This window comes from Pelodiscus sinensis, chromosome 24, assembly GCF_049634645.1.
Source record: "Pelodiscus sinensis isolate JC-2024 chromosome 24, ASM4963464v1, whole genome shotgun sequence".
NCBI lineage: Eukaryota > Metazoa > Chordata > Testudines > Trionychidae > Pelodiscus > Pelodiscus sinensis.
Genome location: NC_134734.1, coordinates 25,445,921 through 25,473,471, shown reverse-complemented (window position 1 = coordinate 25,473,471; position 27,551 = coordinate 25,445,921). Strand labels below are relative to the sequence as shown.

The 27,551-nt window shown below is 54.1% G+C and overlaps 1 protein-coding gene across 3 annotated transcripts; it reads right to left on the bottom strand.

Annotated features, from left to right (window-relative positions):
- On the bottom strand, positions 1-25,847 carry LOC102460446 (SLAM family member 9-like). 3 transcript variants are annotated; one of them, XM_075907662.1, is made up of 6 exons: positions 25,732-25,803; positions 14,321-14,496; positions 11,063-11,392; positions 9,454-9,717; positions 1,850-2,116; positions 3-1,397 (listed from the first exon to the last, which is right to left on the bottom strand). In XM_075907662.1, the coding sequence occupies exons 2-6, from the start codon at positions 14,379-14,381 to the stop codon at positions 1,303-1,305; spliced, it is 1,017 nt and encodes a 338-aa protein (XP_075763777.1). In that variant the 5' UTR covers positions 14,382-14,496; positions 25,732-25,803; the 3' UTR covers positions 3-1,302. The 3 variants fall into 3 exon arrangements, with proteins under 3 accessions (XP_075763778.1, XP_075763777.1, XP_075763776.1); XM_075907663.1 differs by lacking the exon at positions 14,321-14,496 and having other exon boundaries at positions 1-1,397; positions 25,732-25,847; XM_075907661.1 differs by lacking the exon at positions 25,732-25,803 and having other exon boundaries at positions 14,321-14,765.
- Between the last annotated feature and the right edge of the window lie 1,704 nt (positions 25,848-27,551).

Sequence of the window (27,551 nt, the reverse complement as noted above, 5' to 3'; positions counted from 1 at the left end):
CATGATGCAGACACAGCCCCACTGCAGAGTTAAGCGGCAGAGACTTTATTTAAAAGAGAGAGGAGTTCACCTGTGGAACTCACTGCTACTAGATATTACTGATAGGTAAAGCTTGGCAGTTTCAAACTCCAACACACCATAGATAGTTATGGGAATGACAACAAGATCCACAGTTCCACCACTGGATCAGAGTCGACAGCCCCATCACCAGACCCAGTGTTTCTGCTTCTCTTCCCACTTGATGACATGAACCCTTTGGAAGCTGTGAGCTTGGGCAGTGAGTGAAGATAGGGCTGGGAGAGGAAAGCTCCTAGCCCCACCCCTTCTGCCTAGGCCCCGCCCTCTTACAGAAGCCAAGCTTTCTCACCTCCCGCCACAGCCTCAAGGGGAGGTGGAGCAGCATGCAGCCCCAGCTTCTCCGGCCCGGAGCACTGGGGAGGGAGGAGGCCACGTGGCCCCAGCCTGCCTGACTCTGGAGCACTGGGGAGGGAGGAGGCCACGTGGCCCCAGCCTGCCCGACCCCGGAACACTGCAGAGGGAAGCCACATGGCCCCAGCCTGCCAGACCCTGGAGCACTGGGGAGAGAGGCCACATGGCCCCAGCCTGCCCGACCCTGGAGCACTGGGGAGAGAGGCCACGTGGCCCCAGCCTGCCTGACCCTGGAGCACTGGGGAGAGAGGCCACGTGGCCCCAGCCTGCTCGACCCTGGAGCACTGGGGAGGGAGGCCACGTGGCCCCAGCCTGCCTGACCCCGGAGCACTGGGGAGAGAGGCCACGTGGCCCCAGCCTGCCCGACCCTGGAGCACTGCGGAGAGAGGCCACGTGGCCCCAGCCTGCTCGACCCTGGAGCACTGGGGAGGGAGGCCACGTGGCCCCAGCCTGCCTGACCCCGGAGCACTGGGGAGAGAGGCCACGTGGCCCCAGCCTGCCTGACCCCGGAGCACTGGGGAGAGAGGCCACGTGGCCCCAGCCTGCCCGACCCCGGAGCACTGGGGAGAGAGGCCACGTGGCCCCAGCCTGCCCGACCCTGGAGCACTGGGGAGAGAGGCCACGTGGCCTGCACCTTCCCGGCCCACAGGACAGGGCTCAGGGGCAGCTCACTCCGCCCACCTGTACTCTTACAGCAGGGGTTCTGGGGGCTGGTTGTGGCAGGGCCAGGCTGGTTGTTTGGGAAGAGCCGCCCCTCCCATCCCCTCACACATGCCTGGCAGGCTGGAGGATGCTGGCACTAGGCGGGATTAGCAGTCACAGTAGCAACTCCTCTGCTCTCGGTCCCGTCTCTGCTCGCGGTTGCTGGGGCGGCTACGCCACGACCCCGGTGCCCAGGACCAGCACCAGCAGCAGGCCCACGTGGCCGTAGGACAGTGACGAGGCCAGGGATGGTTGTGATGCGATATCTAAACAAAGAAATGCGATGGGTCAGTCTCTGTAGGGGCACCCTGGGGCATGGCGGGGGCTGGGTTACCCGGGGGTTGAGCAAACAGGGCTGGGCCCGGGCAAGACTGTGCCAGCCCAGGCGCCGGTGTCTCCTTTGGGGAATTGGAGTCAGTTCCGCCCATGCGCCCTCCGTCCCGGGAGCTCGGTGCTTGAGGGCTCCGACACGGAACAGGAGGAGGAGAGGGCGGTGAGGGGGCTCAAACCTGCCCCTCAGTTCCTCCATTTCCATCCCCTTCTCTGCCGGATCCTCCCCACAAGCAGCTCATCAAGCAACACTACAGATGTGACCCCTTCCCCGGCCCTGCCATGCTGAGGTTCCAGACCCTCCCCCAGGCCGGAGCCTCCTCAGAGCAAAGACGGGGGCAGGAGCAGCTCGCCATGCTGGGCAGCCCTTCACTGGCGAGGGGGTTACCTGGACACAGCTCCATGGAGGAGACGGTCCTGGAGCTGTTACTCGCGGGGTGCCGGGCTGTGCAGGTGACGGCCGGGAGATCCTCGAAAGGTCTGAGAGAGAATTGTAGAACAGGTCCGGTGGATACGACCGCCCCGCGGGGGCCCCGAGTCCAGGTGTAGCCTACGTTTCCCCCTCGCTCCCTGGCAATGCAGCGCAGCGTGTAGTTACAGGCTCCGTGGGCACAGCGCACTGAGTCGCAAATGATCATAGTCTCCGGCACTTGCTCTGCACGGGAAGGACAGAAGCAGGATAAACCCCTGGCGCGACTTCCTAGCCACTGCAGGGAGCCACTGGAGGAAGCTGAGTTGAGGTAGCCCTCTGCATCTGGGGTGGGTGGAGCAACTGACCAGTCCAGAGACGCTTGGTCAATGGACCAGTCAAAACTGGTCACATATCGTCAAAAATAGTGTAAAGCATGGATAGATCGGCACAGGAACACCGGGAACAAAGCAAGGTAAGACCTCATGGTCTCCAGCAGGCTGAGCCTTAGAGATCTCTGCTCAATTTCCAAAACAAAAACCCCTCGTTACTGAACTGTACGCCAATGCATTGGGGTTTGCATTTTTATGAATTAAAATAACTGAAGCTGGAAACAAGGAAAGACTAATGATTGCCATGACCTTTACCAGCGACATTCGGTCACCACTGACAAGGGAATGGTATCCAAGACCAAACAGTTACAAAAGCAAAGGAAAATGAAATGGAAATAAAAGAAGCAAAGGAATACAAACAAATAACAAAAGTTTGCAGGGCGGTAAATTAGAAAGGCCAAGGCACAAAACGAGCGCAAATTAGCTAGAGACAAAAAGGATAACAAGAAAATATTCAATAAATATATAAGAAGCAAAAGGAAGATCAAAGACAGGGTAGGCCATTGCTCAATGAAGAGGGCAAAACAATGAGGCTGTGTCTAGACTGCACCCCTTTTGCGGAAAAGGGATACAGATTAGACACAGCGCAATTGCAAATGAAGCGGGGATTTAAATCTCCCCCGCTTCATTTGCATGAACATGGCTGCACCTTTTTTCCGGCTCGGGGCTTTGCCGGCAAAAAGCGCCAGTCTACACGGGGATCTTTCGGAAAATAAAGCCTTTTCTGAAAGATCCCTTATTCCTCTTAAAAATCAGGAATAAGGGATCTTTCGGAAAAGGCTTTATTTTCCGAAAGATCCCCGTCTAGACTGGCGCTTTTTTCCGGCAAAGCCCCGAGCCAGAAAAAAGCGGCAGCCATGTTCATGCAAATGAAGCGGGGGAGATTTAAATCCCCGCTTCATTTGCAATTGCACTGTGTCTAATCTGCATCCCTTTTCCACAAAAGGGGTGCAGTCTAGACACAGCCTGAAGGTTTTCACCAAGAATGTGGTGGTGACTGGGTGTTTATGTAACAAGTCTGGGACAGCAACAAGGCCTCCCTCTGAAGGGCCCTCTAAGACCACTTGGTGGGCCGGTCCAGCCTCACCTAGCCCCGCCCACAGAAAGCTGAAGGGCGGGACTAGGAGTATAAGAGCTGAGAGCTCAGTCAGAGCCCAGTAGCCAAATAGGGCAGATGCTCGGCCCCAGCTCCTGCAGGGAAGGCCTCAACTGCGCTGCACCCGACAAGAGGACTAGGTTGGGCTTCCAGGACCCCTGCTAACCCCTGAGGCTTGGCCTGGGCTGCAGAGACCTCTGCCACACCCTGAAGACATACCAAGCTCCTGATGACTAGACCAGTCCACCCGGGCCCCTGCCTGAGCCAGAACCCATGGACACCCTGCCAGTACCTCCATCCCCAGCTGACCCCAAGGAGCAGAGCCTGAGCCTGGTAGGCCCCCAGGGGTCATTGGGAAGTGGCCCAGAGACAGCCGACCCCGGGGCAGCTGAGGAGATGGAGGTCGGGTGGGCAGCGCATTGTGGCTTGGATCCCCGCTGAGCCACAGACCTATCGGCGTGTAGCGGCCAGGATCCCCACCAACCCCGTGGCTGGAGCGCTGCCACTGTCAGGGCCCTGGGCTGGAACACAGCGGAGTGGGTGGGCCTGCATGCCCCCCGCCACCTCTTCCCTTGGGGGGCAGGTTTCCCCTGTGGCGCAAAAGCCCCTGTGCTTGTCGGCTCTCTGCTAGTGAGGAGGCCCAAGCCCTGCCCAGCTGGGACCCAGACGAAGCCCATTGAACTACTTATAGTAAACATTTGTTTGCCCCGCCTTGACCCAGGGCTGGGCCCTATAAACTGTAAACTATTGCACTGCTTGTGGAAAACTCATCTCTCCGCCCCGCCTTGACCCAGGGCTGGGCCCAATAAACTATAAACTATTGCACTGCCTGTGGAAAACTCATCTATCCGCCCCGCCTTGACCCAGGGCTGGGCCCTATAAACTATAAACTATTGCACTGCTTGTGGAAAACTCATCTATCCGCCCCGCCTTGACCCAGGGCTGGGCCCTATAAACTATAAACTATTGCACTGCCTGTGGAAAACTCATCTATCCGCCCCCCCTTGACCCAGGGCCGGGCCCTATAAACTGTAAACTATTGCACTGCCTGTGGAAAACTCATCTATCTGCCCCCCTTGACCCAGGGCTGGGCCCTATAAACTGTAAACTATTGCACTGCTTGTGGAAAACTCATCTATCCGTCCCACCTTGACCCAGGGCTGGGCCCTATAAACTGTAAACTATTGCACTGCTTGTGGAAAACTCATCTATCCGCCCTGCCTTGACCCAGGCTGGGCCCTATAAACTATAAACTATTGCACTGCCTGTGGAAAACTCATCTATCTGCCCCCCCTTGACCCAGGGCTGGGCCCTATAAACTGTAAACTATTGCACTGCTTGTGGAAAACTCATCTATCCGCCCCGCCTTGACCCAGAGCTGGGCCCTATAAACTGTAAACTATTGCACTGCTTGTGGAAAACTCATCTATCCGCCCTGCCTTGACCCAGGCTGGGCCCTATAAACTATAAACTATTGCACTGCTTGTGGAAAACTCATCTATCCGCCCCACCTTGACCCAGGCTGGGCCCTATAAACTGTAAACTATTACACTGCTTGTGGAAAACTCATCTATCCGCCCCGCCTTGACCCAGGTTGGGCCCTATAAACTGTAAACTATTACACTGCTTGTGGAAAACTCATCTATCTGCCCCCCCCCCCCCCTTGACCCAGGGCCGGGCCCTATAAACTGTAAACTATTGCACTGCCTGTGGAAAACTCATCTATCCGCCCTGCCTTGACCCAGGGCTGGGCCCTATAAACTATAAACTATTGCACTGCCTGTGGAAAACTCATCTATCTGCCCCCCTTGACCCAGGGCTGGGCCCTATAAACTGTAAACTATTGCACTGCTTGTGGAAAACTCATCTATCCGCCCCGCCTTGACCCAGAGCTGGGCCCTATAAACTGTAAACTATTGCACTGCTTGTGGAAAACTCATCTATCCGCCCCGCCTTGACCCAGGCTGGGCCCTATAAACTATAAACTATTGCACTGCCTGTGGAAAACTCATCTATCCGCCCTGCCTTGACCCAGGCCGGGCCCTATAAACTGTAAACTATTGCACTGCTTGTGGAAAACTCATCTATCCGTCCTGCCTTGACCCAGGGCCGGGCCCTATAAACTGTAAACTATTGCACTGCTTGTGGAAAACTCATCTATCCGCCCCGCCTTGACCCAGGCTGGGCCCTATAAACTATAAACTATTGCACTGCCTGTGGAAAACTCATCTATCCGCCCCACCTTGACCCAGGCTGGGCCCTATAAACTGTAAACTATTACACTGCTTGTGGAAAACTCATCTATCCGCCCCACCTTGACCCAGGCTGGGCCCTATAAACTGTAAACTATTACACTGCTTGTGGAAAACTCATCTATCCGTCCCGCCTTGACCCAGGCTGGGCCCTATAAACTGTAAACTATTACACTGCTTGTGGAAAACTCATCTATCTGCCCCCCCCCCCCCCCTTGACCCAAGGCCGGGCCCTATAAACTGTAAACTATTGCACTGCCTGTGGAAAACTCATCTATCCGCCCCCCCTTGACCCAGGGCCGGGCCCTATAAACTGTAAACTATTACACTGCTTGTGGAAAACTCATCTATCTGCCCCCCCCCCCACTTGACCCAAGGCCGGGCCCTATAAACTGTAAACTATTGCACTGCCTGTGGAAAACTCATCTATCCGCCCCCCCTTGACCCAGGGCTGGGCCCTATAAACTGTAAACTATTACACTGCCTATGGAAAACTCATCTATCCGCCCCGCCTTGACCCAGGGCCGGGCCCTATAAACTGTAAACTATTGCACTGCTTGTGGAAAACTCATCTATCCGCCCCGCCTTGACGCAGGCTGGGCCCTATAAACTGTAAACTATTGCACTGCTTGTGGAAAACTCATCTATCCGCCCTGCCTTGACCCAGGGCCGGGCCCTATAAACTATAAACTATTGCACTGCTTGTGGAAAACTCATCTATCCGCCCCGCCTTGACCCAGGGCTGGGCCCTATAAACTATAAACTATTGCACTGCCTGTGGAAAACTCATCTATCCGCCCCCCCTTGACCCAGGGCCGGGCCCTATAAACTGTAAACTATTGCACTGCCTGTGGAAAACTCATCTATCTGCCCCCCTTGACCCAGGGCCGGGCCCTATAAACTGTAAACTATTACACTGCTTGTGGAAAACTCATCTATCTGCCCCCCCTTGACCCAGGGCTGGGCCCTATAAACTGTAAACTATTACACTGCTTGTGGAAAACTCATCTATCCGCCCCGCCTTGACCCAGGGCTGGGCCCTATAAACTGTAAACTATTGCACTGCCTGTGGAAAACTCATCTATTTGCCCCCCCTTGACCCAGGGCCGGGCCCTATAAACTGTAAACTATTGCACTGCTTGTGGAAAACTCATCTATCTGCCCGCCCTTGACCCAGGCTGGGCCTTATACCCTCAGCCTAAGGCTAGGCCGATTTGTGTTGCACAAACTTGTTGGCAACTGTGGCACTGCAACTGCTCTCTGGCAGGGCACTCTAGGGAGTCAGCATGGCCCCCCAGCTGCGTTGACTCAAGTGTGGGGATTGAACTCCACAGTTTTGCATCAGGATGGGTTCATCCAGTCGCTGGAGATGCCCTGAGATCAAAAGTAGAACCAGAGTCACTGTAGAAGTTGTCTTGGCCTGGGGCGTGGGGCTTCAGGGGGCGGGCGGGGCGGGGCAGGGCGGGGCTCCAGGAGGTGGGCGGCGTGGGGCGGGGCTCCAGGAGGTGGGCGGCCTGGGGCGGGGCTTCAGGAGGTGGGCGGCCTGGGGCGGGGCTTCAGGAGGTGGGCGGCCTGGGGCGGGACTTCAGGAGGTGGGCGGCGGGACTGGGGCTCACAGGGCTCACATCACGTACCGCTGGGATGCCTCCTTGTGGCTCACCGCTGGTTTGATGCTGTCGCTTGCATTTTCTTGGCTCCCTTGCCCAGTCGTGCTCTTGGTGATCTCTCTCATACTCCATGAAAGTCAGGGCTTCCTCTTTGTGCTTTGACCCTCCAACCTGGTTACTGTAGTTTCCTTCTTTTGCAGGGACCAATGTGACAGAGTGTTCACCCCACACCACCCTCCTGAGCCTGTCGGGGAGGTGTAGCATGAGCACCCTGTTAGGAAGAGGATGAACCCATGACAATCCCCAGAGATCACGCTTTCTTTCTGCTAAGTGGAGCGTGTTCGCTGCCCTCACTCACGCGTGTTCCAATGTTCAGGGACTCGTGCTGGGTCTCAGAGGGCGCAGCCGTGTCCTCTCCCCATTTCGGCCCAGAGCAAATGCCAGGGTCAGGCAGTGCAATGCATGCTGAGTTCAATGCCATGATGGGTTACTCTGGGGCTGCGCCTGGTTTCCCGGCACATCGAAGACCTTGAGAGGGCTGGTAGAAGATGCCCACTCGATGAGACGTACTGGGCGTGGGCAGGCAATGTGCTGAATCAGGGCCGCTGGGGCTTGCTTGGTTGGAACACTGGGAGAACCCTTCCTTCCTGGTGGCCCCACGTGGAGAGAAACTGTCAGATCTTCAGCTCCCCGGAGAGACGCAGCCAGACCACCACCAGCGTCAAGCCCCTGGCTCGACAAAGCCCAGGTGGCCTCTGTGTGGGCTGTGTTGTCGGTCCCAGACAAAGCCCTGTCCCTGGAGCCACTTTGTCAGCCGTCTCCTGGCGGGTGAGCCATGTGCCAGGCAGGGCAGTCGTGCTTGCCTGCCTGCTGGGTTGCGTAAGGTGCTGGCTGCATGGGTGTTGCTGTGACGTCGATGGGACTGTCACACAAATATTGTACCACCCACTTGACGCTAGAGACACACAAAGGGCTTGCGCAAGGAGAACCCGAGGACGGGAGTCACATAGGAACGTAGGAAGATGAGAGCCGCTGCACCTAACTCTGAGGGGCCTAGGAGCTCACAAGCCGGAGTCTAGCACCCAGGCATCCTGTTCAATGAATGGGGGGAGGCACCCACTGCCTCCAGATAAAGAAACAGAGCTCAAGACGGGTAAAGAAAAATTAGCTCAACAGCATTTCATCTGGCAAGAAACCGTTTATCAAAAGCTTCAGAGGGATAGCTGAGTTTTCAGAGGGGAAAAACCTCCCCCCGCCCCCCGCATCCCCTATTTATTTCGGAACTAGACCTTTAACGCCAGTCATCTGAAGAAGTGGGCTGTGTCCGTGAAAAGTCATGAGCCCATCCACGGGTTTTGTTCCTCTCTAAGGTGCTGTGAGACTATTTTATGTTTTTCAATAGTTGGGTCTGAGGAATCCTCATTTCAAGGTGGTGGTCCTCACCTTCCTGTTGTCGGTCTGGTATTTAATTGTTTGTCTGGAGCATTCACTTTGCTAGGTGCAAATCAACTGAGGTGGTGGGGTCTGATTGGCTAGGTAATTCTGTTACAGTATGCTATGATTGGTTAGTAAAAACATTCTAAACTAATTGGTCACAATAGAGCTAAGCAGGACTCAGGTTTCACTGTATAAATTGGGGGTCCAAAGGAAGTTCTTTGGGAACCGACTCCAAGCCATAGCCCCCGAGATGAGAGCTGCCAGACTTCAACCCTGTGCCAGTGACACTGCGCTGAAACTGGAGTCCCCAGATGGACCTGACCCTGCCTGGCCAGCAAGACAAGTTCATCTGCCTCATTAGGAGCGGTGAGGCCGGCATGCCTGGTGTTTTTGATGATTGTTACTAACTAGAGAGGAAGTAGGATATTACTGTGTAAGGCTCTTTCACTGGTAAACGACCCTGCAAACATGCAGAGTGCAAGGTTACGCCTGAGCCTGCAGAAGGGTAATGGTGGGTGCCTATATTGAGATGCTTGGGGTAGCCAAGGCAGTCTGTACAGGATCAACATAACAAACAAATGGTCTGGTAGCACTTTGCCGACTAACAAAACATGTAGGTGGTATCGTGAGCATTTGTAGGCACAGCCCACTTCTTCAGATGACCGGAGTTTTGTTATGCCTAAGCTAGTGACGCCTGAGCTCTAGAAGCAGGTAAAGGAGGGTGCCCCTAGAGTGTGTATTTCGTGCAGGTAACACTCTGGGAGAGCCCTGGGCCACACTTTCCCAGCCAGGGCCTTACCTGTGCACACGTCCTTTGGGGAGACTGTGCTGGAGCTGTTGCCGTCAGGGAGATGTGCCGTGCAGGTGAAATTCTCGTGAGCAGCCTGGTGCCGCTGCCGGATGTGCACAACAGAGACCCTGGATATAATGTGGCTGGGCGTGTGACTCCAGCTGTAACTCACGTTCTCCCCTCCATCCCTGATGGCGCAGTGCAGAGTGTAGCTACAGGCGTCATTCTCACAGGCCACTGAGTCACAGGCGATGGTGGGCGGCAGCTGCCCTTCTATGGGGGGTAAGGGGGGGGGGAAGAAACACAGAATGGTTGAAATCCTTACAGCAATTTACTAGCCACTGCTTGGATCTGCATCATCACAGCATGCTTGCAGCAGCAGGGAGACAGGAAGAAAATGCTACAGCTGGCAGGGAGGAGCAAGGGGAGGGGGTGTCACTTGGAGCAGTGCAGGGGCCCCACCTTAGAGATCAGTTGAGGGTTGAGCTGGTGGAAATTTTCCACTGAACAGAAAATTTGGTTTTGTGGGGAATGAGTTGGTGCCAAGAAAAGTGTCCGTTTTCCGGAGCAGGAGTTGAAAGCAAAACCAAGCATTGCATTTTGAACGGTCTTTCCCCTCCACCCCTTGGAGCCCACTGTACGTGGTGAGGCCTGTGTGGAAACCGATCAGCATTTCGACACCTGCTGTTCCAGAGGGAGTGACATGTCAAAACGCTGAATTTCCTGAGTGAGAGTTTTTGCAACTTTCCATGGAACTATCTGAGTGGGCAGAGTTCTCTTTTGCTCCCCACCTGGGACAAAAGCAGGTGTCGCAATGGCCCGTTCAACAGAAATTTTGTTCCCTGCTTGCTCTCTTGGGGGCCTAGCTCTGGCATTGATTGGGAAAGCAGGCCAGGAAGTGGAGTCTGGGAGGGATGGGGGGGGGCGGCGGAGAGGAGGAATGAAGAAGACCTAGAGTCCAAGAGGAGTTTGGGTTTCTGAGGGTCCATGGCAGCGGTGGGCAACCTGCGGCTCACTGGGTTCTTTGTGTGGCCCACGAGACATTTTTTGACCGCAGAGAGTTGAGAGACATTTTTTGACCATGTGCAGAGTTGCCAGATTCTGCTGGTTTTCCCCCCATGTAAGTTTTTTCCTGCCGATATTGCTAAAGTGCCGCGCACGTAAAGCCAGGGACACGAGGGGAGGAGCGTGCCGATAGCTCTCATAGACAGTGTTGTATGCAACGCTCCCTCTGCAGCCAACCCCAGCGCTGCTACGGTTCAGTGGGTGCCGCCCGCACATCGTAGGGATGCCAGTGCGGTGCACGGAACTGCCCCATCCCGGGAGGCTGCTTGGCCAGTCTAGTGGCCACTGAGACGGAGGAGGCCGCTCATGCCTCCACTCACTAGCCTGGGTTGCCCCTCACTGGTCCAGGCCCATGTGGGCAGGGCAGGAGCAGTGGGGCAGTGGCCAGGTGGGAAAAGGCCGTGCAAGACAGAGCTGGGGAGCAGAGCTGGGGGGCTGCGGAAGAGACAATGGAGGAGGAGAAGCAGCTGCCCTAAGAAGTTGGCAAGTGGCCATGAGCTTCCCGGCCAGGGCTGGTTCCAGGCTCCCCCAGGGTCCCGCCGCCAGCACTTACTGGAGACGCGCAGCGTGAATTCCCTGTAGACGAAGTCCTCTGTGTCTGTGCTGAATTCCACGCTGTAGCTGCCTGTGTCCTCCGTGCGCAGGCTGCGGAGCTGCAGCGAGTGGCTCTGCTCAGGGACTCTCAGGCGTCCCTCGAAGGCCGGGTGAAAAACCCGGAGGCGGGGCGGGTTCCCTCCGGTGACGGTGGCGATGCTTGTCGATGTGTTGACCATCCAGGCTGCGTGTTTCAACTTCTGCGGGGCGGGGATCCTCAGGGGAAAAGTGACCGAGCCTCCCAGGATCCCCGTCAGCTCCTCGTCATCCGTGGTGGCTCCGGAGTAGCCTGGTGCACAGGGAGAAGCACAGGGGATATATCACCAGGCCAGCTCCTCTCCTCAGGCCCCAGACCTGCTCCCACAGGCCCCAGGAGGAAGCACACAGCTTACAGGTGCGGGAGGGGGAATTGCTTCCCCTGGATCTGCGTTCACATCCCACAGATGGCAGAGCAGGCATCAGACACCCCATGGCCGGGCAGCCTTCCCCCTGAGGCATCACCTTGGGTGTTACTGAGCAAGGGGCCGGGTCACATCAGCTACGGGGCATGGAGAGCGGGCAGCACTGGCAGCTGTTACCCGGGACTGTGCGGCAGCCACGAATGACCCTCCGAAGGCACAAAGGCCCACCCTGTGCTATAGCAGGACTCAGCTTTTCCAGGTGTTGTAGCCGCAGGGCCCTAAGGGAAGCTGGGGATCCTATTGCAGCCCATTAAACGGCCAAGCAACACTGTGTCCAGGCAGCAGCGGAGTCCTGCTGGGCCACGGGAGCCTCGAAGGGTCAGGAAGGCAGCTCCCGTCTCTCTGTGTCCCTCAGGTCAAGTTCCAGCCTTGTCCAGGACTGGGAGCAGCTTCTCCAGCCAAAGTGGCGTTTCCGTGGGTATTTCCACATCCCCCGCGTGGCAAAGGGGCCAGGGAGTGGAAGAGCAAAGAAATATGTGCCAGGATCCTGGGCCCGATTCTCCCTCACTCTGCGCCTTGCACAGTCGCTTGCCCCGAGGCAAAGGCAGCGTGAAATGCCGCCCGCGAGAGGTGCACCCATCTCTCTCGCGCCGGGCAGTGGAGGATTGGGCCCGGTGTGGGGCCTTGGAACAGTCTCCTGGGCATGAACGAGATAAATCAGCCCCAAGGGATGCAGGCACAGGGAGGGGCCATTTCATCTCAGCCTCTAGACTGACCCACATGCCTGGGCCAGGTTCTCCTGTGGCCTGGCTAGTCTGGGCCCTGCGGCGGCTCCCGAGCAGCTCACAGTGCGGCTGGCTCCGGCAGTGGTTGTGCTGGGGGTGGGGAGCAGGGATGGGGGTAGGGTTGCCAGATTGTTTAACCAAAAATACTGACCCCCCCCCAAAAAAAACTACTGGGAAAGAAATTCTGTTGCGAAAAAAAGGGGGGGGGGGGGGAGAAACCAAAGTTGTTCAGCAAAAAAAAAAAAAAACCCTTAAAAATTAAAAAACCAGCATGGCCCCTTGAAGAAATTCTTTTGAGGCTTTTTGGCCCTAACAGGCAGCTGGCGCCCGCGGTCTTGCCTCCCTGTGCCGGGCCGGACAGATCCCCTGCATTTTAGGTGTTTGGTATTTTCTGAATTTTTTTTACCAGACAGGAGGCAAAAATACCGAACTGTCCGGGTCAATACTGGACACCTGACCACCCTGGGTGGGGGGGCACTAATTCATGGGGACATCCCCCTGGAGCGGCCAGGAAGCAGTGATAATCCTGCCCTGGCCCTCTGCCCCACTCCCCCATGGACAGGGGCTTGGTGCAGCTGCCGCAACACAAGCTGGAGTCCCTCTCAGCCTGACCCCTCTGCTGCCCTTCCAGCTCCCCCCGCCCCTGCTTGTCTATCCTTGCCTCTAGGGTTGCCAGGTGTCCGGTATTGACCTGGACAGTCTGGTATTTTCGCCTCCTGTCCAGTAAAAAATTCAGAAAATACCCAACACCTGAAAGGTCCTAAAATGTCTGGTATTGTCTGATTTTTTCCCAGCCAGGAGGTGAAAATAACAGACTGTTTGGGTCAATACTGGACACCTGGCAGCCCTACACACACTCAGCAACTAAGCCCAGCCCCCCGCCCCGTTTTTTAAAATTTTTAAATTTTTTTTGCTTAATAACTCTCAGGATCCATTTTTTTTTCCTGCTCAACAACTTTGGTCTCCCCCCACTTTTTTTTCTCAGCTGAATTTTTTCCCCGGTTGGGCTTTTTGATGGGGGGAGGGGGTGTTCGTTATTTTTTGCTAAACCATCTGGCAACCCTATTGCCCTGCCATGAGGTAGCCCTTCCTGCCCAGGGTCATGCCCCGCACCCTGTGGCAGGGAGATAGTTCCTCATGAGCACACAGGCACTCTGGGCCTTGGCCGGCCCGACCACAGCCCTGCTCCCCAGGCTCTTTAGGCCAAGGGTCTGCAAACGTTTCTCATGATCCAGGTGAGGAAGATCGCTGATGCCACAGCCCAACAGAATGTGACTGGAGTGTGGCTCTGGGAGGGGCTGGGGATGAGTTTTGGGGGCTTGGGGGGGCAGGACTGGGGCAGGAGGGGTGTATCTTGTGTGGCTTCTGGGCAGCAGTGCAGCGGGGGCTACGGCAGCTTCCTGCCTCTCCTAGACCCTGCAGACCAGGCTGTGCCGAGAAGCAGCCAGCAGCAGCTCCCAGCGGGTGGGAGTGCAGAGCTAGTGCTCGGGGCACGGACAGTGCGCGGGCCTGTCCCCCTAGGAGCTGGGGCTGCTGGCGGCCGCTCCTGGGTGCAGCGCAGTCTGCAGTGCCAGGCCAGGCAGGGAGCTGCCTTAGCATCCCCGCTGCTCACCGGATCCCCCAGCATCCACGAGCCCCAGGGCCTGACTTTCCTTGCCCAGTGCTAGGGTGCTACCCGTTGTTTGAAAACCTCTGGAGAGGATGGAGCCCTATCGGGTCAGGGGAGCTGGGAGTGGGGCTATTCCCCTCCATTCCAGCCCTGGACTCCCCTCCCTCCACTGATGCCCCTGAGTCCCAACATGCAACCCCCTCCCATTCCAACCCCTTCCCCCTCTCAGCTCTGCCAATTGCCCTCCATTCCAGCCCCCAGCCCTGCTATCCAGCCCTGGCTGAGCGGCCCTTTGCTGGCCCGGGTTAGCGCTACGTGGAAAAGGTGACGAAGGGACTGAATCCAGCACTAAGCTCCCAGGCGCAGGGTTGGGGGGTGACAGGCGTGTCACCGTGTCCCACCCTCCAGGTCCCATCACTCACCGCCAGGCTGTAAGAGCAGAAGGAGCAAAAGAAAAGAAGGGGAAAGACGAGCCCGCTCCATCCGGACAGTGTGGGACGGCTGGTGACAGAGATCCTGGAGCTAGAGCCTGGCACGGGTTGGATGGTGGGTCTGGCGGGCAGGACGATCCTGGCTCCTCTCTGCGGCTGAGGCTGGACTGTGGAGAAATAAATCTCCCCGGGGCTCTGCAGTTTCCCCACCAAGAGCTGGGATTTGGCAATAAGCCCCTGCTGGGCGGGATGTGACTCAGCCCTCGGGGTAAGTCACCCAGTGAGCACAAGGCAGCCACAATCCCTCAGAGCGTGTCACCCTGAGCACAGGGCTCCACCTCAGAATCACAGACTCCTGGGGGGCAGAGACCTCGGAGGCACCGAGTCCAGCCCCCTGCCCAAGGCAGGACCAGCCCCAGCTCAACCATCCCAGCCAGCCAGGACTTAACACCTCTAGGAATAGAGATTCCACCCCCTCCCTAAGGAACCCAGCCCAGTGCTGGCCTTTGGCCAGTGCAAACCCAGGGCGCTGGGCTGGGGAGGGCTCATGTGCCTTGCTCCAGGATGAAAGGGGCTGTGGAGGGTGGGAAACGGGCATTGCTCCTGATGGTTCTGTCTATGGCCCCATGACCCTGCCGCGCTAGGAATTCTATCATACCCCAGAGCCCCATGACACAGCTCTGGCCATGGAAAGGGTCTTCAGCGGGCACCCAGTGCATCAAAACCCACCATCAGGGTCCTTTGTGCATCTGTGTGTGTGCATGGGGGGGGAGGGGGAGACGAAGAATTGGCATGGAGGAGAATCCAGCCCTGTGTACTGGGGGGCTGTGATCCCCTAAAGTGGGGGGTCTATAGGTTCTCTGCTGGACAGAGGCCTGGAGCAAGGAATTGAAGACACCTCCCCATCACAGCAGCTCAGTGAAGCAGGCCGGCTGAGCTGGGCTCTGAGAAAACCCCCTACCAACTGTGAGGCCACAGGTTCACGCAGTGATGCAAATATCACGATTGTGGGTGAGAACAATGTAAGACCTATCTAACAATGTGAGACCTATGTAACTTTGTTCTCACCCACAATTATTTCCAGTTTGAGAACAACTTATACCTCCAGATCAGCGGCACAGCCATGGGTACACGCATGGCCCCACAGTATGCTAACATCTTTATGGCTGACCTAGAACAACATTTCCTCAACTCCCATCCCCTTTTACCCCTTCTCTACCTACGGTACATCGATGACATCTTTATGATCTGGACGCATGGCCAAGAAACACTGGAGATATTCCACAGAGATTTCAACAACCTACACCCCACCATCAACCTCAGCCTGGACCATTCTACACGAGAGATCCACTTCCTGGACACCACAGTACAAATCAACAATGGAAAATTAGACACCACCCTCTACAGAAAACCCACCGACTTATACAGTTACCTACATGCTTCCAGCTCCCATCCAGAACACACCACACGATCCATCGTCTCTAGCCAAGCCCTTCGATACAACTGCATCTGCTCTAATCCCACTGACAGAGACCAGAAACTTCAGGATCTCTACCAAGCATTTATAAACCTCAACTACCCACCCGGAGAAATAAAAAAGCAAATTGAAAGAGCCAGACGAATACCTAGAAACCATCTACTTCAAGACAGACCCAAGAAAACCAACAATAGAACACCACTTCTCATCACCTACAACCCCCAACTTAAACCTGTCCAACACATTATCAATAAACTACAGCCTATACTGGAACAGGATACCATACTCCAAGAGGCTCTGGGAGACAGACCCATAGTCTCCTATAGACAACCACCTAACCTCAAGATGATTCTTACCAACAACCACAGGACATACCACACTAATACCAACCCTGGTACCTTCCCTTGCAACAAACCCCGTTGTCAGCTTTGTCCACATATTCATTCTGCTGATACCATTATTGGACCTAACCAAGTGAGTTATAAGATCAAGAACACATATTCCTGCGCATCCAGAAATATAATCTATGCTATCATGTGCCGAAAGTGTCCGTCTGCTATGTACATTGGACAAACGTCTCAGACACTTTGCCAAAGGATTAATGCCCACAAAACAGATATCAGACAAGATCACAAAGAAAAACCAGTTTCTTGCCATTTTAACCAGAAAGGACACTCTCTGGGTATGTCTACACTACCCCCCTAGTTCGAACTAGTGGGGTAATGTATGCATACCGAACTTGCTAATGAAGCCCGGGATTTGAATTTCCCGGGCTTCATTAGCATAAAGCCGGTGCCGCCATTTTTAAAAGCCGGCTAGTGCGAACCCCGTTCCACGAGGCGTACAGAGAGTTCGGAATAGCTACCTAGTTCGAACTATCTAGCCCGTGCCGCGTGTAGCCGCGCGGCACGGGGTTTGCACTAGCCGGCTTTTAAAAATGGCGGCGCCGGCTTTATGCTAATGAAGCCCGGGAAATTCAAATCCCGGGCTTCATTAGCAAGTTCGGTATGCATACATTACCCCGCTAGTTCGAACTAGCGGGGTAGTATAGACATACCCTCAATGACTTAACCACCTGCATTCTGCTACAAAGACCTTTTACATCTGCACTTGAAAGGGAATCCTCTGAACTGTCATTCATGTTAAAATTCGACACTCTCCGGGAAGGAATGAACAAATACTCAAACTATCTTACCCATTACCAAGATAGCTTCCCCAATTATCACCTCTAATACCATTAGCTCACAGACATCTAACTCTCCCCACCTCTAATATCATCAATTCACAGACACTTACCTTCCTTCCTTCCCCGCCCCCCTGCATCCTCCTCCTGTTCTGAAATGTGATTTGTCCTTTTCATGTGTGTTCATTTTTTTTCAATTGTATCCTTTGGTATATATGGCTGTGACTATTTTCTTCCACTATTTCATCTGAGGAAGTGGGTCTGGCCCACGAAAGCTCATCATCTAATAAACCATCTTGTTAGTCTTTAAAGTGCTACATTGTCCTGCATTTTGCTTCAGCTACCCCAGACTAACACGGCTACATTTCTATTACTGGTCTCCTGTAGTAAGTCCTATGGGCTTGTCCATGCTCAGGCTTGGTTGAGAACCCGAGGCAGCTAACGAGGGGCAGGGGCTGCATTGAGAAGCCCCTTTGCATGGAGCTAAGGGCACCTGCGGGAGGACTCAGGCCACTGTTTCTGTGCTCATAGAAAATCAGCCTGTCTGGCCACCCACCTCCCACCTCTGGGGTGAGCAGCTTGAGGCTGGAGCCGTCCTAGTGTGTCCCAGAGCCAGGGGAGCCACCAGGACAGGTCTGGGAAGCCTGGAAAGAACCAGCCGCTGGTTCTGGGTTTGGGGCGTTTGGGTGTCCAATAGGCTGGGTGTGCAGGGACTGTTTACACCATGGGGCAGTAAATCAGCCCCAGGCAGGGGCACATTCAGACACTAGGGTCCTTTCAAAGGGTGAAAGGAGGGAAACTGAGGCAGCCCCTGCAGTTGTGCTCAAATGGCTGCCAGAGGATGCTTCTGAACATGGGCAAATCACCCCCGGTCACCAGCCCCATAAAGGGCCCCAGTGCCTCCCCCGCCCCCACCACCAATGTTAACCCTTTGGGAGCTGCAAGCCAGCATCCTCAGTAGCCTCCCACAGGCTGGAAAGCGCCTGCATCTTGCAGGATTGGCCATCGCAGGTGCTATCGACCAGGTCTGTGTCCTTGGGGAACCAGGGCACAGGCTCTGCCTGACCCAAAGCGGATCAGAAGACTTACAAAAGCAAGGAAAAGGCAGAGGAAGACAATTCCAAGGCAAGACCCCCACTGAGCTCTGGGATCCAGGAAGCACTGCCCGATGAGAAATCCCTGCTCTGGATGCTAATGAACCCAGGCCTGCCCACACCCAGAGCAGTCATTATCAGACCAGGGTTTTTTTAAACACACAATTCCTTTATTTCGGTTGCTCTAGAGGGGTCCCTGCAAACTCCTTTCCAAACTCACCACGGGGGCTCTTGGAAAGGAAACAATGAAAAACAATCCGCGGTCTGCCAGGACGGTGACTACACACCCTACAATGATTGCATTGTCCTAGGGGGGCTCAGGGCTTCCATAACAGGCCCTGGACAAGGCTGGCTCTGCAGACTAATTGTAGTAATAAATCCTCCACTGATACCCAAACTATTGCAGCTGCCTGGTGCCTTCTGAGCTCCCTCAGAGGAACACCTTCCATAGCCAGCAACCTGCAGTCTCTGTTGTCTAGCCTACACAAAACACGTTGAGAAAACTCCCTTGAACCGTCTGTTTGTGGATAGATACATAGATAGATAGAAGGGGTGTATGGAGATAGATAGATAGATAGATAGATAGATAGATAGATAGATAGATAGATAGATAGATAGATAGGAGTGGGTGCATGGGGATAAATAGGAGGGGTGCGTGGGGGGAGGGATGGATGGATGGATAGCTAGAGGGGGTGTATGTGGACAGAGGGTATGTCTACACTACCCTCCTAATTCGAATTAGGAGGGTAATGTAGGCATACCGCAATTGCAAATGAAGCCCGGGATTTGAATTTCGCGGGCTTCATTTGCATAAGCGGGGCGCCGCCATTTTTAAATCCCCGCTCGTTCGAACCCCGTGCAGCGCAGCTACACGGGGCACGAACTAGGTAGTTCGAACTAGGCTTCCTAGTTCGAACTACCGTTACTCCTCGTGGAAAGAGGACAGATTAGATATAACAGCAGAAGAAATACTTGACAATTGCAGTACCCAAGTTAATGAAACTAATGAAGCGGTGTCAGGAGTGGTGAGAAGATGAGCACTTGAATAGGAAAGGACCCATTTTCATGCAGAGAACCACTCTAGGTGTTGGTTGGTTGGTTGAAGGTGTCATATTTGCATGGGAATCCCAGATCCGCAGTGTCTCCCTGCAGTCTGGTGTGGAAGTTGTTCTGCCTGAGAATGGGAACTGGCCAGTCTGAAGCGCTGCGCCCAGGCAAGCTAAAGTGCCCCCCCTCCACCTCTGGGCAAGTGATGGCCTGGCCCTTGGTCATGGCAGGTTCTCTTGTGGCTCTTGTCAGGGCTGGATGGGGGGTAGGGGTGCCAGATGGTTTCAACAAAAATACTGGACACGCTTGACATGACATTACAATCTACATCCCATCTGATTTAGAAAAGGCCAGACACTTCTATTGTCTCCATTTGTTTCCCAAACAGAAAGCTCAAATTCTGGACTGTCCGGTCCAAAACTAGACACCTGGCAACCCTAAAAGGGGCAGGTGGGTGTGAGACGGTGACGGCTCCTTCCGCCTGTGGGGGTTCTGTGTGTGTCACTGGGGCCTGTCACGCTGGGAGCTGGGGCCCGGCTCTCAGTGACCCCAGGGCCCCGTTAGCCTCACTGTGCCAGGGCCGGAGATCAGGCTCCCTGTGTACCCCTCACTGCAGGGCCCCTTCCCGCTGCAGCGCAGGGCCAGGGGCTCAGTGCCAACAAGACATTGGCCTGAGACACTGGGAGCCGAGTGCCTGGCTGCCCCTACACAGAGGCCTGGGCACAGGCTGTGAGGGCAGCTGCTCCCACTTGAAGGGGCCCCTTGTCTCTGGCTGACTCCGCTCCTTCCCCTGCACTCCCTAGCCCCTCCCTGTGTGTTCAAGGCCTGGCTCTGTTGTACCAACATGTCCCGCAGCCCCCCGGCCAGTGGGGAGATCTGAGCTCAGCTCCGCACCCCCCATGCTCGCTGCTCGGCTTCAGGAGCCGGCGGGCCCCAGCCGTGCTGCGTGTCTGCGCTCGGCTTGCACGGGGCACGTAACCACGGGCGGACAGGCCAGCAGGGCACTCTGCTTGGGCTGCCTTGTGCTTCATTGCGGCCTAGAACCATCCCTGCCTTTCGGCCCCTGGCAGGTGGGTGAGGCCAGTGCCTGAACCCACATCTGTAGGGCTTGACCCAACGCCTGCTGCAGTCGCTAGCTGGGGGTGTCTGCTGGTGGGGCGTGAGCTGTGGGTCAGGCCCAGGGCCATCCTTAGGCATACACAGAGTATGCAGCTGCGAAGGGCACCACTATTTCTGGGGCACTACTCTGCCGGGACAGACGATAAGCACCGGAGCCAGTGGGGGCCCTGCTCCAGCAATATTTGGAACTGGGTCTCTCCTCCGGTTCTGCCTGGAGTGGTCCCCGGCTCCCTCCTGCCAGCCCCCCCGCACATTCTCCCATCCTGGCCCCAGAGTGTCCCCCCCAGACCCAGACTGTCCCTGCCGTGCGCGGCTTTCAGTGCGGCTCCCCCTCTCCGGCGCATGCTGCTGCTGCTGCCATGCACGACGTTCCCAGGTGGGCGGTGAGACGCCCGGGTGTGACGTGACATCATGGCACGGGACTTTAAAACTACTCTGTGCTGTGTTGCACTGCGTGGCCTAGCTCCGGGTTCGGAGTCCAGGGCCCGAGCGCAGACTCTGGCCCTGCAAAGTGGAAGACAGAAGGTAGAGGAGGGGGAAAACTGGGGGAGGGGTTGGGAGAGGAAGGGGCTTGTGCGGAGGGGGAAGAAAGGGAAAGGCATCAAGGCACAGGGGAGACAAATGCCAGGGGGGTAAAGTGCAGACAATGAGGAAAAAGGCAGGAGGGGAGGTGTCAGTGGGAGAGGGGACAGGGTGATGCTGGGAGAGGAGAGGGCAAGGGCATTGGGGGCTAGAGAGGGAGGTGCTGGGAGAAGGCTTGAAAGAAGGGGTGGGCATGAGAAATGTGGGGATGGAGCAAGTCATGTGTGAGGGCACAGAGGGGCATGAGGGGAATGGGGGCAGAGAGTGGTGAGGGGGTGGGCATCAGGGGAAAAGAGGGCAAAGGCGGAAGGAGCAGTGAGGGAAGGGGGGGCACCAGGAGGGTGCAGGGCTAAGGGAAGGTGCAGGTGCCAGGGGATTCTGGGGTGAAGCAGAAGGGCAGACACCTGCAGGGGAGGGACCAGCACCAGAGGAGAGAGGCAGGGCAGGTGTGTAGAGGGAAGTGTCAGAAGAGGGGATGAGGAGGGGTAGCTCACATGATCAGAGTGGGGCTACTGGAGGAGTGGGCATAGGGGGGAGAGAAGGACTGGTGGAGGGGGGCAGGAGGGCTGAGGATAGGAGTCAGGACAGCAGAGGAAGGTGAAGAGTTGGGGGGCAGCAGGCACCAGGCACCAGGGGAGCTGATGGAGCAAGGGGAGGAGACATGGCAGCAGAGAGAAAAGGTAAAGGTTTATAAAATATTTATTAATAACTTGGGTGTCACAGTGGCACATCCAAACAAGCCACATGAACTCAGTATTGGTGCACAACAGAAAATTCATTCTGCTCATGGGAGGAAACTCTTAGGCTATGGGGAAAAATAACCCCAACTATACGTACAGTTTGATGGGGGCTAATTTGGCTATGACAAATCAGGAAAGAGATCTTGGAGTTATCGTGGATAGATCTCTGAAAACTTCCACACAGAGTGCAGCGGCAGTCAAAAAGGCAAATAGGATGCTAGGAATTATTAAGAAAGGGATAGAAAATAAGACACAGAATATCTTACTGTCCCTGTATAAAACTATGGTACGCCCACATCTTGAATTCTATGTACAGATGTGGTCTCCTCACCTCAAAAAAGATATTTTGGCCTTGGAAAAGGTTCAGAAAAGGGCAACGAAAATGATTAGGGGTTTGGAATGGGTCCCATACGAAGAGAGGTTAAAGCGACTGGGACTTTTCAGTTTAAAAAAGAGGAGACTGAGGGGGGATATGATAAAGGTCTATAAAACCATGAGTGGTGTGGAGAGTACAGACAAAGAAAAGTTATTTATTAGTTCTCATAATAGAAGAACTAGAGGACACCAAATGAAATTAATGGGTAGCAGGTTTAAAACTAATAAAAGAAAGTTCTTCTTCACACAGCATGTAGTCAACCTGTGGAACTCCTTGCCACAGGAGGCTGTGAAGGCTAGGACTATAACAGAGTTTAAAGAGAAGCTAGATAATTTCATGGAGGTTAGGTCCATAAAAGGCTATTAGACAGGGGATAGAAATGGTGTCCCTGGCCTCTGTGTGTCAGAGGCTGGAGAAGGATGGCAGGAGACAAATCGCTTGATCATTGTCTTCAGTCCACCCTCTCTGGGGCACCTGGTGCTGGCCACTGTAGGCAGACAGGCTACTGGGTTAGATGGACCTTTGGTCTGACCCAGTACGGCCGTTCTTATGTTCTTATGCCTACACTGGAGGGTTCTTGTGCAAGAACTCTTGCGCAAGAAAATGGCCACACTGCCATGTGGGAGATGTGCTTTTGCGCAAGAGCATCCTTGGCAGTGTGGACGCTCTCTTGCTCAAGAAACCTCTGATGGCCATTTTAGCCATCGGGCTTTCTTGCGCAAGATATTGCTGCCGCGCGTCCACACTGCCCTCTTTCGCAAGAGCTCTTGCACAAGAGAGGTTACACCAGTTAGAAAAGAGCATAGCTCTTGCACAAGAAGCTCTCTCTTACCACGCCTTACTGTACATTTTCTTGCACAAGAGCGGGTGGGCTGTGTGGATGCTCTGTGGAAGAATGGCTGTTCTTGTGCAAGAAGCCGTGAGAGTAGACATAGCTTTCCTTGCTTAGTGTGGCTGCAGCAAGAAGCATCTTGCAGCCCAGCCCCGGGCTGCCAGCAACACCTCCTTAGCAGTTAAGAAGGCACGTTGGAAGCGGGGGAGGGGAAATCCCTTGCAGGAGTGGGAGGGAAGGGGAAGGCCCCATTGTCTTCGCTGCAAGGAGTGGCCAGAGTTGGGCAAGCCCCAGAACCCCTTCCCAAAGTGAGGAGCTGAAATTGGGAAGAAGGAGCAGCCATAGCCGGGCAAGCCCCAGAGGCTTTTGCTGTGGGTGGGGCATCAGTGGAAGCTGTGTGGGGCGGTTTTTTTCTTCTCACTTGTGGGTGGTCTTCAACGGATATCTCTGAGGGCTAGTGGCTCCCAGCCCAAACAAGGTTCTCCACTGCTGCATCAGAGGCATGGAACAGCTTCACTAGGAGGAGAGATTCAAAAGGCTGGAACTTCTCAGCTTGGAAATTATATCAGGAGGGCTACAATAAAGGTCTTTAAAATCATCAAACCTGTGGAAAAGTGAATACCGAAGTGTGATTTACCCCTTGTAATCAGGGCTGTCCTTAGCCATAGGCAGAATAGGCAGTTTCCTAGGGCACCAGTATTTCTGGGGCACCAATACTCTAAGCTTAAGTTTGTGTTGCTAAGAGCAAGTCAGGCATAGGGGCACCAGTTTAATAATCCCACCTAGGGCACCATAAATCCTAAGGACAGACCTGGACAGGCCCCACTGACTGGCCATGTGACTGGCCTGTTACACAGTGAAACCTGAGCTAGGGAGTGTCGTGACCGTCTGGATGCCAGGGGAATGCATGGCTCTTGCAGGGTGACTGGCCCCACCGGTGACCCACTTAGCTCAGCTCCCCAGGTGCAGAAGTTGTGTAAAATCCCTTGGCAGGCTAGGAGGCTACACAAGGCCTGGGAGTGTGTTGGAGAGGCCCTGGCTTGGAAGCTGTGGCAGCTGCTGCTCCCAGAGGCTGTGTCTACATTGGCAAGATTTTGCACAAAATCTTGCTGCCTGTCTACACTGGCTGCGAGTATTTGCGCAAGAACACTGACCTTGTACTGTACAAAATCAGAGCTTCTTGCGCAAATATTCTGATGCTCCCGCTCAGGGATAAGCCTTCTTGCGCAAGAGGCCAGTGTAGACAGCAATGTTAATTTCTTGCTCAAGAAAGCCCGATGGCTAAAATGGCCATCAGAGCTTTCTTGCGCAAGAGAGCGTCTACACTGGCATGGATGCTTTTGCGCAAAAGCACATGCCAGTGTAGACACTCGCTTGCACAAATACTTTTAACGGAAAAACTTTTCCGTTAAAAGTATTTGCACAAAATCATGCTAGTCTAGATGCAGCCAGAGAGAAGGGAGGGAATCAAAGGTCCCCAGAAGGGCTGAGGAGGAGACAGGCCCTAGGCTGGAGGGGGCGGGCCCAGCGTGAGTTGGGGGACAAAGACTCTTGTGTTTGTTTTGGACCTGGCCTGGCTGGGACAGACTTTTTCTTTGTTGGCCTTGGTGGGATACCAAACCACAGCTTCAGCCCCAGCCAGCTGGCAAAGAAGACACAAGGGAAGCGGCTACCCCACAGGCAGACCAGATAGGCAGCATCGCTGCGGTGGGGTCAGAGGGTCCAGCAAAAATCTTGGGCTAGCCTCATCTTCCCTTTTGCTTTGGAGTTCCCCTGAAACCACCAGCCTCCCTATCTCATACCCAGCAGTGCGCAGATGTAACCCATGCACCTTACGGAGCTACCTCCCCTGTGGGGGAGGGAGGGAGGAGTGAGTTGAGTGTTACTGTTGCTGGGCCGATTTGCCATCTTCCCTAACAAGAGATGCTGCTTGTCAGGAGGGAGACTCACTGCAGGACTAGAGGCTGCTACTGGAGCTGTCTAGAACTGGGGTAACATCAGTTATCCACCTACATGCAGGTGCATCCCCAGCCTGTCTCAGTCATCAACCTTCCATCAGAACGCACTGAATCTCCACGGTCCTGCACTGACGTGCTCTGGATGCTGAGCTAGTGGAGAGAAATGGCAAAACCTCACAATGAATAGGAGTTACAGCCCATTTCTGCCCTGGTTTCTGCAACACACATTCTCTGCCCGTGTGTATCACAGAAACAGGATCTTCACATTCACTGAGACTCATATCCTTTTGTTTTCCCCTCACCCGCCTCCTATTAGTCACATGACCAAAGAGTCTAGTAGTTCTCAACTTCTGCTGTTCTGTCAACAGAAGACACATCACTGACCAAAATGGCCCTATCAGGATCTAACCCTAAGTGGGTGCAAGTTTCCATTGTTGTATTAACACAAAACATATACATTCAATAATATTTTATAACGAACTGCAATACTCCTCCAAAGAGTTCAGAGGTGAGCTCTGAGCAATCCTCAAGTCCCATCTGTTCAGGTGCCAATTTGTAGCCTTGGATGGGCTAGACTTCACTGCCCTTCTCCAGTGCCTAAAAAACTCCCCACTCGCATAGAAAGTAACTGGAGACCCAGAGGTCAGTCTGAAAGGAATTTCAGGAAGGATTGCCCAGTGTCAGCCTCCCTACGTTCAAGTTCCAAAAGAAACTAAAGAAATGAATCTAAAATAACTTTATAAAACCTCATGAAGAAACAAATAATCTAATTCTTACAGTAGAACACGGCTATTTTATAGCCCACAGATATTGTCCACAGTTACAGTAAACATAAGTAAAAATAAAATTAAAAGTAAATGGGAACAGTTTGGTCCACACAGACACAGTAAGAAGAGACTGAGAGAGCCCAAAAGCTTAGCTTAGTTCACAAAAGTCCCAGTTTGTGTCTCTGATCATCAAACCTGCACCATATGCTGAGTCTGAACCATCTCACCACTTGCTTGTAGGGATCCTCAGTTGGAGTCCAGGCAGCCTCTTCCTCTGCTGTGGATCACTGGTAGGCAGCCAGCTCGCTGATTAACTGGTCAGTTAACTGACAGGTGAACAGATTTAAAGAAAACCCTGTTACAAGAAAATACAGAAACAGAATAACAAAATAGAAATGACTCTTCCCCCCTTGCTACATTTACAGAGGAGCTGAAGAATCCCAGGGACTGAGAAAGTAACTAGAACAGTTTGGCTAAAATCCAACCAGCATTCAAAGCAGACAAACACAGCAGGTATTTCCCAGGTTCTCCTTGCTCTAAGTAGCATTGCCCTTGATCCCTGGTAGAGGGTTAATAACTTCACTGCCTGCTGCGAAGTGCTGCAGAGTGAGGCACAACAGCCTGCTTGCTCTCTGCTCCCGGCCTAGCTTCACCCGGCTCACACAGGGCTTAGAAAAAGCAGCTGGGAACCCCAATGGGCCCGTGTTTATTCCACCCTAATCCCACGGCCCATCGGGGACATGAGCTGATGGCTCCTCCACGGAGCTGTGAACACGGGCGTGTACCTGGTGCAGTTCACCCCCAGCATGAGGGAAAACCTGGCACCCGTATATCTGGAATGCGCCAGGTCGCACCCCTTTTCCAGCTCTTCCAGAACCTCTTGCTGAGGTTCTGGCTGCACTTTTCCCTTCACCTTTTCATTTACACACACTCCATCCGTGGCCCCACAAAGTCAACCTCCTGCCCCTGGTGAAAGCTATGGTGCATATAACACCAGAAGGAGGATGCTGGATGAGGGGGTGCTCTGCGACTGTGGGGCCTACTTCTGTTCCTCTCTGGTCTCATGCATCCGGGCAGATTCCTCTGAGCGGTGTCCACTGGCTCCATTGACAGCTTTGAGGAACAGCAGGCACTCTCTGGGGTTCTCTGCTCAGTGTCTCCATCCAGTTCTGTCGTTTTAAACCTTTGACCGACTCCCCTGACCCTATTTTTCATCGGTTGTTCCCCAGAATCAATTAGGGTTGCCAGATGGTTTTACAAAAAATACCGAATACCTCCTTCCCTCCCCCCAAAAAAAACACAGGGAAAAATTCTGTTCAAAGTTGTTGAACAAAAAAAAAAAATGGCCCTGCACTCCTCACTCCCACACCCCCACCAGATACGACAGGGGAAAATTGTCCCCGCCGTGCTTCCATCTGAGGGAAACAGGAAATACTGGACATTTCACATGTCTGGTATTTTCTAGCTTTGTTACTGGACCAAAGACAATGATTTATCAAGCGATTTGTCTCATGCCATCCATCTCCAGCCTCTGACAAACAGAGGCCAGAGACACCATTCCTGCCCCCTGGCTAATAGCCTTTTATGGACCTAACCTCCATTAATTTCTCTAGTTCCTCTTTAAACTCTGTTATAGTCCTAGCCTTCATAGCCTCCTCTGGCAAGGAGTTCCACGGGTTGACTATGTGCTGTGTGAAGAAGAACGTCCGCTTATTAGTTTTAAACCTGCTACCTATTAATTTCATTTGGTATCCTGTAGTTCTTATATTATGGGAACTAATTAACTTTTCTTTGTCTGCTCTCTCCACACCACTCATGATTCTGTATACCTCTATCATACCTTTTATATACCTCTATCATATCCCCCATCAGACTCTTTTTTTCTAAACTGAAAAGTCCCAGTCGCTTTAACCTCTCCTCATATGGGACCCATTCCAAATGCCTAATCATTTTTGTTGCCCTTTTCTGAACCCTTTCCAAGGCCAAAATATCTTTTTTTGAGGTGAGGAGACCACATCTGTACACAGTATTCAAGATGTGGGCGTAC